This window comes from Lipotes vexillifer, unplaced genomic scaffold, assembly GCF_000442215.2.
Source record: "Lipotes vexillifer unplaced genomic scaffold, Lipotes_vexillifer_v1.1 scaffold299, whole genome shotgun sequence".
Taxonomy (NCBI): domain Eukaryota; kingdom Metazoa; phylum Chordata; class Mammalia; order Artiodactyla; family Lipotidae; genus Lipotes; species Lipotes vexillifer.
In genome coordinates this window covers 3939221-3952608 of record NW_006784347.1, presented here as the reverse complement: position 1 = coordinate 3952608, position 13388 = coordinate 3939221, and the positions used below count along the sequence as shown (strand labels likewise).

The following is a 13388-nucleotide window of genomic DNA, read 5'->3' as shown; positions in this document are numbered from 1 at the left end:
AGCCACTATGGAGAACAGAATGGAGTTTCCTTAAAAAACTAAAAATAGCACTTCCCTGGTGGTCCAGTGGTTAAGAATCCACCTTCCAATGCAGGGGACATGGGTTCAATCCCTGGTCGGGGAACTAAGATCCCACATGCCACGGGGCAACTAAACCTGTGCACCGCAGCTAGAGAGAAGCCCACAGTGAAGAGCCTGCGTGCCGCAACGAAGACCCAGCACAGTCAAAATTTTAAAAAAAAGGAAAAAACCCACTGATTTTCAACCAGGAGCAACTTAAAAACAAACCAAAAAACTAAAAACCTAAAAATAGAGTTACCATATGATCTAGCAATCCCATTCCTATCATATATCTGGAAAAGGTGAAAATTCTAATTCAAAAAGATACATGCGGGGCTTCCCTGGTGGTGCAGTGGTTAAGAATCTGCCGGTCAAGGCAGGGGGCATAGGTTCGTGCCCTGGTCCGGGATGATCCCACATGCCACAGAGCAACTAAGCCCGTGAGCCACAACTACTGAGCCTGCACTCTGGAGCCCGTGAGCCAGAACTACTGAGCCCACATGCTACAACTACTGAAGTCTGCATTCCTAGAGAAGCCACCGCGATGAGAAGCCCGCACACCGCAATTAAGAGTAGCCCCAGCTCGATGCAACTAGAGAAAGCCCATGCACAGCAACGAAGACCCAATGCAGCCAAAAATAAATAAATTTATATATTAAAAAAAAGATACATGCACCCCAGTGTTCATAGCAGCACTATTTACAATAACCAAGACATGGAAGCAACCTAAATGTCCATCGACAGATGAATGGATAAAGAAGATGTGGTATATATATATATATACAATGAAATACTACTCTGCCATAAAAAATAATGCCCTTTGGGGCTTCCCTGGTGGCGCAGTGGTTGAGAGTACGCCTGCCGAGGCAGGGGACACGGGTTCGTGCCCTGGTCCAGGAGGATCCCACATGCCGCAGAGCAGCTGGGCCCGTGAGCCATGGCCGCTGAGCCTGCGCGTCCGGAGCCTGTGCTCCGCGGCTGGAGAGGCCACAAGTGAGAGGCCCGCGAACCGCAAAATAAATAAATAAATAAATAAATAAAAAATAAAAATAATGCCCTTTGCAGCAACATGGATGGACCTAGAGATTGTCATACTTAAGTAAATCAGACAGAGAAAGACAAATACCATATGATATCACTTACATGTGAATCTAAAATATGACTTAAATGAACTTATTTATGAAACAAACAGACATAAAAAACAAACTTATGGTTACCAAAGGGGAAAGCGGGTAGGGGAAGTATAAATTAGAAATTTGGGATTACAGATACAAACAACTATATATAAAACAGATAAACAAGGACCTACTGTATAGCACAGGGAACTATATTCAATATCTTGTAATAAACCATAATGGAAAAGAATATGAAAAAATATATATATAAATATATAACTGAATCACCTTGCTATACAGAAATTAACACTGTAAATCTACTATACTTCAATAAAATAAATTTAAAAAAATAAAAAATAAAGTGGGCCCAGGTAACAACACCCATGGGCTTGTTGGAGATGAACTAACTCCCTGGGGAGAGCCCTGCCAGTAAACACTGCTCAGCATGTCTAGAGCCTGTCTCCCAGGGTGAGGGGTGGGGGGCAGCTTCCTCTGTCCTCCTCATCTTCTCCCAGTGAAATTGCTTCCAAAAGCTCCTTGTGTGAGAACTTGCCTCCCAGCTGGGGTTTCCTCTTGGGCAGAAGTGTGCGGATATCCTGGAAATTGTTCAGAAACAGCGATCAGAGATCAGGGTGGTGGGGGACTGTGGTGGGCATGGAACAGCCACCCCATCACAGCCGACTCTGAATTCCTAAGAGGTGGCAGAATACCCCTCCCTTTCCCGGCGTCTTTGTGAGGGGCATGAATGCAGTATGCTTATGGTGAAGGCCAGGATGGTGGGCTAGCCTTGACACCCGGACCACGTCCACCGGCCCTGCTGGCAGCCAGGCCTTAGGATCCCAACCCCTGCCCCAGCTGCCTGATTTCAGAACGGTCTGTTGTGATGGCCCTGGGGCTGTGCCCACGGCTGCCTTCCTGGTGCCCCTTTTCTGAGCAGAATTACACCCTCCCCACCCTCCTGAGACTCCCCCCACATGGAGCAATGGGACACATTTGGCCATGGGCTGTATTTCCCTTCTCGGTGCCACTGGACTCGGTATTCACCGTAAAGGTCTGAGCGAGCAGGAGAGTCGCTCCTCTGCACAGTGACCCCAGTACCTTGGCTGGTTCTACCACCCCAATCCACACCTCCAGATACATTTCCTGAGAACTCCTGCAACAGCTACCTGCGTTTTAGCTACAGTTGGGGCTGAGAGGTGCCGTCTGCACCTTTGCAGCCATCATTCTGGTTCTTGGGGAACCAGGAGACTGGCCGTAGTGGGAGAGGGGCTGCATGGATGTGTCTGAGTCACATCTCCCAGTTAAGCTTCCTACCACAAACCAAAACTCAAATGCAGGCTTGGGAGGAGGGTGGGCTGGTTTGTGAAGTCAGAGTGCTCTCCTAGCACGTGACTTCATGCTGGGGATTCTGCCCTTGGACCCAGGGCTGCCCAGATGGGAGCTGGGAGGCCTGGGGAGCAGCCCCAAGTGCCTGGGTTCGGGACCAGTAAGATGGTGTGCCCCTGCCTGGCTGCCACCCAGCATGTTCAGACCCTGCTTGGGCAAACTGTGGCCACAGCCCAGAATGGGGCTCAGTCAAGACCAGCGTCTCCTGCAAGAAAGGGCAGGAGGGGGCAGAAGGGTGGAGCTCATGGGCACCTGACTCTGGCAGCTTTGGGACTGGGTTCAGACCAAAGATTTGGAATTCCGAGAGAACAGAGAAAACAGGATGGAAATCATAAGGAAAAAGCTGAAGAAGCTGAAGGCAACTTCCCGGGGTTGGAGGACCCAAGTTTCCGTCCTGAAATGGCCCACCTGTCCTGCCCAGAGGAGACTCATCTTGGGCACTTCCCTGGGGAATTGTCACATACGGGCAACAAAGAGAGGATCCAAAAGCCTCCAGAGAGAGAATAGTTTCCACACAGAGAATAAGAATCCAACTGGTTTCCAGCTTCTCAACAGCATGGGAGCTGGAAGATGAGGCCACAGAGCCATCTCAGTGATGCAAGAACAGCCTGGAATTCCATATCCAGCAGGAATGCCCATGGAGAATAAAGACGTCTGCAGAAGTGCGAGAGCTCATCTTTACTGTCACGGATCCCTTTTTGGGATGCAATAGGAGCTTGGGCTTCGCCAGACTGAGAGGGAGAGCTGGGAGGAGGGAGACTTGCAGGGGTCAGACCCTTCCTACAGATGCCAAACAGTCTCCTGCCCACCTGCTCTCGGCCATGCATGTGTGAGGGCATGTGTACATGCCTTTGTGCGCATGGCACATGTGTGTGTTTTTTCTTTATTTGGCTGCACTTGGTCTTAGTTGCAGCATGCGGGATCTTCATTATGGCATGTGGGATCTTTAGTTGTGGCATGCGGGATCTAGTTCTCTGACCAGGTATGGAACCTGGGCCCCCTGCATTGGGAGAGCAGAGTCTTAACCACTGGACCACGAGGGAAGTCCTGGCACATCTGTGCCAGGAAGCTCCCTTCCTGGGACAGCCAGCCTCTGTAATCAGGAGTCCCACTCCGGGTGTGGTCAGCTGCCTGGTATCAGAACCCCAAGAGCAGACACTATCTCTGATGGGCACCAGGTGCCCTGACAAGCAAGCCCAGTGCCAGCAACCGGTGTCACCAGGCAGTGCCTGGGGCCTGGCAGGACGTGGTCAAGACCGCCAGCCTTCTGTGGACAGTGTGAGACCTAGCAAGGCCTGTGACCTGCATCCCAGGGACAGCAATCTCCCCTGGACTGTCCTGGGTATTGCTGGGTGGGAGGGCTCTGGGCCGAGGCTCAGAGAGGGTTCAGGGAGCCTCCGTGCAGGGAGATCAGGCCCTACAGGGCCCTGGGCAAGTCCCAGCCGGGTCCAGGCTCACTGACTGTGGACACACGGGAGGGCACCGCCCCCACGTCTGTCCCCCTATCAGAGAGCTCCGCCCTCCTCCCATAGCGCTGGATCCACCCGGCTTGGCCTACTGGGTGGGGGCGGCGAGCGCTTGCCCGGCCTGACTGAACCCCCGCCCTCACTCTCCTGCGGGAGGAAGACCGGGAGGCCGGACCCCCGGGCGCTGGGAGCCCTTAGGCTAAACAGACGCCTCCCCCGCGGACAGCTGCCTCGGCAGCGGCGAGCTCGCGTCTGGGCCCGCTGTCTGCGCGGTCCCAGGTCCCCCGTGTCCCCGTGTCTCCCGTCCCCCATCCCGCCGCCGGCCCCATGGAGCAGCTGCTGCGCGCGGAGCTGCGCACCGCGACCCTGCGCGCCTTCGGGAGCCCCGGGGCCGGCTGCATCAGCGAGGGACGCGCCTACGACACGGATGCCGGTCCCGTGTTCATCAAAATCAACCGCAGGACGCTGGTGCGTGCCCCCCACCCCATCCCACCCCACCCTTCCCTGCGGCCTGAGCCTGCCCCAGGAGCTGGAGGGGAGAAGGGGTTGAGGGTGGGGGAGGGCTGGAAGGAATGGAGGGACGAGAGGAAGGTGGTGAGGGGGCTCAGGCGCTCAGGGGCTCGGGGAGAGGGAGCGCTGTGGTCTGGTCCTGGGCCAGGCCTGGCAGTCACAGCCCCGGGGTCAGCTTGCGGCCTTGCAGAGGCTCAAGCGTTTTCTGTGGGATTCCGAGGTTTTGTCTGCTCCGGGATTAATTTACTTCCTTTTGCCTGGATGCACAGGAGTTTTTGGTGTCTGTTTTAATTTCTCAACCATTCAAGCATGGGGGAAGGTGAAGCTTGGGGTCCTGGGCTGCTTCTGCCACTCCCCAGGGGCTCAGCTCCGGACTCCGTTCCCCACAGCCCCTGGGTCCTCCCCCGCAGATGGAAAGAGGCAGGAAGAACCCTTGCCCGACACAGAGGGCCAAGCTTCTTCTGTTCCTTCTACAAGGCCGTGCTTGTGTTGGTCCTGGTTTCCATTGCCTGCTTAAAATATTGCTGTTAAATATACATGGAAAATAGTAACACTTTACTGATGGAGAAAACTGAACATAGTGTGTGCACCTCAAGTGCTGAGGATGGCGCTCCCTTGGCCCTTTTGGGCAGCTCCAAGGAGGCCCCTGGTGCTCTGTGGGCCAGGCCCCTTTGAGATGCGGCAGTGGGGAGGGGGTGTTGGCTGTGGGCTGGAGGAAATCCCAGAGTGACCCCTCCAGTCCCCCTGCAGCACTGCCAACGTTTAGGATGGACGGTGGGTCGGCGTTGGTCCGGCATCCCTGCTCTGTTGGCACCAGGAACTGTTAAAGAATCTGGTTTCAGTACCCAAATCCCTCAAAACGATAAGGCCCACCCCCTGGGAAACGGTATTGGGTTCAGGGTTCACACTGGCCCTGGAAACTTCGCAGCTGGTTCCTGAAAGCTCTTCCAGGCTGGGATCCCATTTTTCACCCTTGAAACCTTCAGTGCTGGCACACAGGAGGTGATCAATCAATACACGAGAACAGGTGATAGGTGAGGCCCTCAGGATGTAAGCAATCTGGAGCCCAGGTGTCCTCTTCCCCTGTACGTTTTGGGTCTCACCCTGGGAGCATGGCTGGGGGTCACTGGACACCCCGCTCCATGATTCTATGTGTGGATTGGCAGTTAGGAGGACACCTTGCACGTTCTCCCCTCAGGTCCTTGAATTAAAGGATGGAATTCTTTTCCTGTGTGGAAATAGATGCTTTGATCTTGTTCACAAAGGCTAATTCTATAAGCCAGAGGTATTCACAAACCATATTAACAAACACATTTTTTTTTTTTTTTTTTTTGCGGTACGCTGGCCTCTCACTGTTGTGCCCGCTCCCGTTGCGGAGCACAGGCTCCGGACGCGCAGGCTCGGCGGCCAGGGCGCACAGGCCCAGCCGCTCCACAGCATGTGGGATCTTCCCGGCCTGGGGCACAAACCCGGGTCCCCTGCCTCGGCAGGCGGACTCTCAACCACTGTGCCACCAGGGAAGCCCAACAAACACATTTTTTTTTTTTTTTGCGGTACGCTGGCCTCTCACTGTTGTGCCCGCTCCCGTTGCGGAGCACAGGCTCCGGACGCGCAGGCTCGGCGGCCAGGGCGCACAGGCCCAGCCGCTCCACAGCATGTGGGATCTTCCCGGCCTGGGGCACAAACCCGGGTCCCCTGCATCGGCAGGCGGACTCTCAACCACTGTGCCACCAGGGAAGCCCAACAAACACATTTTTAAGCCAGATGTAGTGTACCTAAGGTGAGAGTTCACCTAATTTAAAAATGAGATATTTGTACAAAATGTTTTAGAAGTAGGAAGACCCCTGGGTCCCAGTGGAGGCTGTTCCGCTGCCCTGGGGAGTGGCTGTCTTCTTCTTGGGTGGGGTGCATGGCTCCTTCCCAGCCTCCAGGCCCTAGTGGGTGCTTGCCTCTGGGGACTGGCCCTGGACACCCCAGCCCCTGCCTTCCCCCGCCCCAAGTGTGTGCCCCAGTCACTTTGGCATGCCCCCCATGCTGCCCTGTGCTGCCTCTCATTTGCTGTAAGTGCTCAAGGCATTGTCGGGGCAGGTAACCTGGAAGGGGACCCAGGCCCAGCCCCATACCCTCCACTAACCTGCACTTCAAGGCACCCCACCAGCACCCCCATGGCACCCTGTGGCACCCCACAGCACCCCACTATACCCCCAGCACCGTCATGGTCTACTACAACACCTCATAGCACTCCCACCACCCCACAGTACCTTCATGGCACTCCCAGCACCTCACAGCACCCCCATGGCACTCCTAGCACCCGAAGGTTTCCCCAGCACCCCCAGCACCCCACCCCACCCCACCATGGCCTGTGCTTCCTTACCTCTCAGAGCAAGCACTTGGTGCAGGCCTCAGCATCCTGTCCACCCTAAGCTCTCAGCGCAGCCCCTTCCTATCCAAAGGGGGCCACATTGCGTCCCACCCTCTGGGGGCTAATGCCTTGCTCCCCAGCCAGTTTTCAGCAACTGGAGGTCCTGGGTGCTTGCAATCCCACATGGTGGCTTCTGTGCAGGGCTGTGAGCCTCAGCCTGGCTGCATAGCCCTTGCTGGCGTCGGAGTTCACGGCCGTGTTCTGGACGCAGGCCCGGCAGATGTTTGAGGGGGAGATGGCGAGCCTGGAGGCTCTTCGGAGCACCGGCCTGGTGCGGGCGCCTCAGCCTATCAAGGTGATTGACCTGCCTGGAGGTGGGGCTGCCTTTGTGATGGAGCATCTGAAGATGAGGGGCCTGAGCAGGTGAGAGAGAGAGAGAGACAGAGAGAGAGAGAGAGAGAGACAGAGAGACAGAGAGACAGAGAGACAGAGAGAGAGAGAGAGAGAGAGAGAGAGAGAGAGAGAGAGAGTGTGTGTGTGTGTGTGTGTGTGTGTGTGTGTGTGTGTGTGTGTGTGAGAGAGAGAGAGAGAGAGAGAGACAGAGACAGAGACAGAGAGGGAGACAGAGAGACAGAGAGAGGAAGACGAGAGAGAGGGGGAGCAGCCTTTTGCCGAGCTGCCCATCCAACTCCATGCAGGGAGCAGAGGCAGGGCCAAGAGCCACACCTGCCATCCCTGATGGAGGCAGGAGCTCTTGCTTTCCATGCAGGATCAGAGTCTGAGGTTAGTTTGGCTCCACAAAGTTGTGCCAAATAAGCGTGTTTGAACCATCCATTGCTTTGTGCTCAGAGGGCACCGTGCCAGCTCAGTTTGGGCAGTGAGGTCTGATCTAGTAATTATCTGAAGTCCTTAATTTTTTTTCTAATTATTAAAGTTATGTATGTTCATTGTTTAAAAAATGGTGGAAGTTGCAAACTCATGTAAAGAAAACTAAAGGCACCTGTCATCCCAGAAGCAGGAAGCAGTCACTGCTACATTTTGGTGTGTGATTACCATCCCAGTCTTTTTTTTTTTTTTTTTTTTTTTGTGGTACGTGGGCCTCTCACTGTTGTGGCCTCTCCCGTTGCGGAGCACAGGCTCCGGGCGCGCAGGCTCAGCGGCCATGGCTCACGGGCCCAGCCGCTCCGCGGCATGTGGGATCTTCCCGGACCGGGGCACGAACCTGTGTCCCCTGCATTGGCAGGTGGACTCTCAACCACTGTGCCACCAGGGAAGCCCCCAGTCTTTTTCTTATATGTGATTTACATTTGTTTTTACAAAAATTGGGAGCCTTTTTTTTTTTCTTTTTTTTCTGCTTAACATTACTTTTTCCCTTGATTTGTCCCTTAATTCCCAGTACCTCTATGGGCTTCAACAGAAGCCTACCCCTCTTGGTGATTTTATACTATTTTGTCTTTTGGAGGCCATTGCCTACAGTTCATTTTTTTCAGTTTTTAAAGAACAGAGAGTAGTTTTTAAGGTATTTAAAACATTTCTCAAAATGGAACATGCGAGCTGGTTGTTGTTTCTTATTTTACTTGGCTGCATTTCTTCTTTCCTCAGTCAGGCATCAAAACTTGGAGACCAGATGGCGGATTTGCACCTTTACAACCAGAAGCTCAGGGAGAAGTTGAGGGAGGAGGAGCACAGAGTGGGTATGTTCAGACCTGCTGTTGTGCACCCTTGACCTGGGTGCGTCTACCCTGGGTTCGTGCTAGGGGGACATTTCAGTCATGGGTTGGGTTGCACACCACCTGCCTGTAGACTGCAGTGTGAAAACAGAGATTGTTAGATAAGAATTTTGATGATAAGCTAGTAGAATCAGCTCATGACCCCTTTGATATCCAGCTCTGCTGTCCAGTGTGCTTGAGATAGGTGTGTCCTTGCTGGTCCATGTGTGGACCAATTCCTACCACGTGTAGTATATCCTCAGCCACCCATGTTCCAGCAGTGCAGCCCAGGCCCATCCTGATGCTCTGCTGAGGTCTGACATTTAAGAGAGAGACAAGCAGCGCTTTCTGTTGACAGGCCAGAGGGCTGAGGGTGCCGGGCCCCAGTATGTGACCAAGTTCGGCTTCCACACGGTGACGTGCTGCGGCTTCATCCCACAGGTGAGTGCCTGGGGGAGGATGCTTCTGCTTAGTTCCTGGCGCCCCAATGCTGGCCACCCCACCCCTTGTGTGTGACAGAGTGCCAGTCCACTGGGCACCAGCAAGTCTGACTACCTGATTTCTTCTTCTTTTTTTTTTTTATAAATTTATTTATTTATTTTTGGCTGTGTTGGGTCTTTGTTTCTGTGCGAGGGCTTTCTCTAGTTGCGGTGAGCGGGGGCCACTCTTCATCGCGGTGCGCGGGCCTCTCACTATCGCGGCCTCTCTTGTTGTGGAGCACAGGCTCCAGACGCACAGGCTCCAGACGCGCAGGCTCAGTAGCTGTGGCACACAGGCTTAGTTGCTCCGCGGCATGTGGGATCTTCCCAGACCGGGGCTCGAACCCATGTCCCCTGCATTGGCAGGCAGATTCTCAACCACCGCGCCACCAGGGAAGCCCCTGACGACCTGATTTCTGAAAGCAGAGTGTGAGTTGTGATAAATGGGCTGGGGAAAGTAGATGTCGAGTTTCACGGAGCAGAGCTCACAGGAGATGGGGAGCTGTGGGGCAGTTAGAAGAGCATTCTGAGCAGAGGAAACAGCAGGTGCAAAGGCCATATCACAGGAGGGCATGTGCTAAGTGTGGAGGATGGAAGTGGTGGGGGTAAGGCAGCATTAGAGGTCAGGAACTAAGTCCTGGTCACTCAGCCCGTCTCCTGGGGCCTTTAAAAATTATTAGTAGTATTGAAAAAAAAAAACTATTATACTATTGAGAGGTAATTCAGTGACATAAATGTCACTTTTAAAGTGTACAGTTCAGTGATTTTTAGTATATTCACAGTGTTATGCAGCCATCACCACTATCTGACTCCAAAACATTTTCATCACCCCAAAGAGAAACCACATACCCATTAGTAGTCACTCCCCATTCCCCCGCCCTCAGTCACCGGCAACCATGAATCTCTTTCTGTCTTTAGGATTTGCCTATTCTGGACACTTCGTATAAATGGAATCATATTGTACAATAGATATACTTTTATGTCTGCCTGGTGTGGGCAGAGGGCTATTCTTCCAGGTGGAGGTCACTAGAGGCAAGATCGTTATGAAGCTGGAGGCAGATTTAGGGATCTTAGTCAAGGGGTAGCCCTCACATCTGGGGTCCCTAGAACTGTACCCGCTGGTTTACCAGGCTTGTTAAGACCCTATGAATCTCTGCTGAAGCCAGCTCCTCTGGGGGTTACACAGCTGTCTGGAGCTAGTGACCAGCACAATAGTGTGGTCCCAGGCCAGTATGGCCAAATATGGCTTGTTATCCTGCTTCAGATGTTGAGTTTAAGAGCTACGAGTCTACAGAGATTTGGTTGACCGCACACAGTGGCTTTTCAAGAACTGAGGAATGAACTTGTACACAGAACCCTGATGTGTGAAGCAGGTGAGGATGGGGCTGGCCTGTTAGGGACACAGGCAGCCCCCGAGTGCCCCTTCAGAGTCCAGGATCAGTGAACCAACCTAGTTTAGCTGCAGCCCAGCCAGGAAGGGGCAGGAAACCTGGGAGGACACCTGGTCCACCTCCTTGTGCTGTGACAAGATGGTACTGGATGTAGTGTCCGATGGACGTAGCATGGATGGACCAGCCTGAAGTTTCAAGAGGCTCCCCGCTCCTTGGGAGGACTGAGTGGGCCCTAGGGGCTGCAGCCATTCATGGGGCAACCCTGAATGGTGGCACCTAGTGAGCTGAACCCTGTTGGGGCCATTGGCTCGGTCAGAGGACTGACACAGTTTGTTTGCTGCTGTGTCCGACTCAACTCCCCAGTTGCCATTGCAACACCAGGAGGCGGGTTGCCATTGACCTGTTTTATAGATGAGGAAAATGATGTGCAGAGAAGCCAGGTGGTACCTGAGTCATGCAGCTGGTAAGCGGAGGGGCCAGGGTTTGGCCCTGTCTGGCTTTAGAGCATAGGCCCTGACCGCCACACATCCTGACCCACCTGGTCCAGGTGAAAGCTAGGTCCTCCCACCAGCTATGCACCCAGGCGGCCCCGCCTTTGGTAGCTCAGGGGAAGGTCATATCTTTTCGTGGGTGAGGGGATCATGGCCCATTGGTTCAGGTGGAGGGCTAGCCAGTGCTGGTCTCCAGCTGTGTCTTCATGACCTGGTCATCTAGGAGGTAGACCGAGGCTGGGACACTGGGGGCCTGGGCAGGCAGATGGGGCACAAGGGCATGCCATCCCATACGCCTCAGGCTGTTTGGGGAGGGGGTCTCCTGCCTTCTCTTGAGGTGCACCTAGCACCAAGGGGGGTGAACACAGGGCCTCAGCCACCACAACCCTCTGCACAGGGAGTCTCCATGCTGAGGATGCTGACCAGAGATGCATGCTCTCCGGAAAGTTCCTCCCTTAAGGAATTTCACAGAGTAACCCTTTGTATAAAATAAGCTTTGCATCTTTTTTTTTTTTAAACAACTCTATTAAAGTATAATTGACATAAAATAAACTGCACCTATTTAAAATGTACAGTTTGGTAAGTTTTGACATATGTATGTGCCTGTGAACCGCTAACCGCAGTCAGGTCAATGAGTATATCCATCACCAAAAAAGTGTCCTCCTGCCCTTTTGTAATGTTTTCCTCCTGCCCTTCCCTGCCCCTGGCAACTGCTGATCTGTTTTCTATCACCATAGATAGGTTTGCATTTTGTGTAATTTAATATAAATGGAATCATATGGTGTGTACTCCTTTTCGTCTGGCTTCTTTCACTTAGCACAAACATTTTGATATTCATCCATGTTGTTGCCTGTGTCAAAAGTCCATTCCATTGTATGATAAACCACAGTGTGTTTATCCATTCACCTGTTGATGGACATCTGAGTTGTTTCCGGGTTTTGCTTTCACAAATAAAGCCGCTATGAACCTTCATGTGCAAGAGTTTGTGTGGACAAATGCTTTCATTTATTTTGGGTAAATGCCTAGGAGTCAATGACTAGGTCAAATGTAGGCTTATATTTAACTTTTTAAGAAACTACCAAAATATTTTCCCATTTTACATTCACACCATCAGTGTATGAGCATTCCAGGTCCTCGGCATCCTCACATACTTGGTATTTTCCTTTTCCTAAAACTGTAGCCATCCTAGTGATTGTGGGGATCTCAGTGAGGTTCTATTTTCGCTGATGACTAAGGATGTGGAGCATCTATTCATGTGCTTATTTGCCATATATTAGGGACATAATTGTTTAGGATTATTATATCTTCCTCATCAGTTGACTTCCTTTCCATAGTGAGATGACTTTCTTTACATTTGGTGATATTCTTTGCTCTGAAATTTACTTCCATATTAATATAGCTACTCCAGCTTTCTTTTTTTTAATTTTATTTATTTATTTAATTTTTATTTTTGGCTGTGTTTGTTCTTCGTTGCTGTGCGCGGGCTTTCTCTAGTTGCGGTGGGTGGGGGCTATTCTTTGTTGCCGTGCGCGGGCTTCTCGTTGCGGTGGCTTCTATTATCGCGGAGCACGGGCTCTAGGCGCGTGGCCTTAAGTAGTTGTGGCTCACGGGCTCTAGAGCACAGGCTCAGTAGTTGTGGCATGCAGGCCCAGTTGCTCCGTGGCATATGGGATCTTCCCGGACCAGGGCTCGAACCCGTGTCCCCTGCATTGGCAGGCGATTCTTAACCACGGTGCCACCAGGGAAGCCCTTCAGCTTTCTTTTGACTAGTGTTAGCATGATTTATTTTTTCTATCCTTTTAACCTGTTTCTGTTTTTGTATATAAAGTGCATTTCTTGTACACAGCTTATAATTTGGTTAAAAAATATAATTGGATTAAAAATAATTGCTTTATTTTTCTAACCTGTTGATCTCTTGTCATTTAACTGGGGTGTTTAGACACATTTAATGCACTCACTGATATGGTTAGGTTTGGAACTGTTGTCATTTCTTTTTTATTTGTCTTAATCTGTTCTCTGCTCCCCTTTTATTCTTTTTTCTTTATTGTTGTTGTTTTTATAAATTTATTTATTTTTTGATGCGTTGGGTCTTCATTGCTGCGCGTGGGCTTTCTCTAGTTGCTGTGAGCAGGGGCTACTCTTCATTATGGTGCACAGGCTTCTCATTGAGGTGGCTTCTCTTTTTGCATAGCTTGGGCTCTAGGCGCATGGGCTTCAGTAGTTGTGGCATGTGGGCTCAGTAGTTGTGGCTCACGGGCTCTAGAGCGCAGGCTCAGTAGTTGTGGCGCATGGGCTTAGTTGCTCCGTGGCATGTGGGATCTTCCTGGACCAGGGCTCGAACCCGTGTGCCCTGCATTGGCAGGCGGATTCTTAACCACTGCACCACCAGGGAAGTCGCACCTTTTATTCTTTTTTTTTT

The 13388-nt window shown here is 52.0% G+C and overlaps 1 protein-coding gene across 1 annotated transcript in view; it reads left to right on the top strand.

Moving 5' to 3' along the window:
- Positions 1-4344: 4344 nt before the first annotated feature.
- FN3K (fructosamine 3 kinase) overlaps positions 4345-13388 on the top strand; it is an 11649-nt gene continuing 2605 nt past the window's right edge. The window contains exons 1-4 of the mRNA XM_007456793.1: positions 4345-4495; positions 7171-7322; positions 8502-8593; positions 8967-9049. Of these exons, the coding sequence (XP_007456855.1) occupies positions 4355-4495; positions 7171-7322; positions 8502-8593; positions 8967-9049 (468 nt within the window). The 5' untranslated portion in view covers positions 4345-4354. The remainder of the gene's footprint in view (positions 4496-7170; positions 7323-8501; positions 8594-8966; positions 9050-13388) is intronic.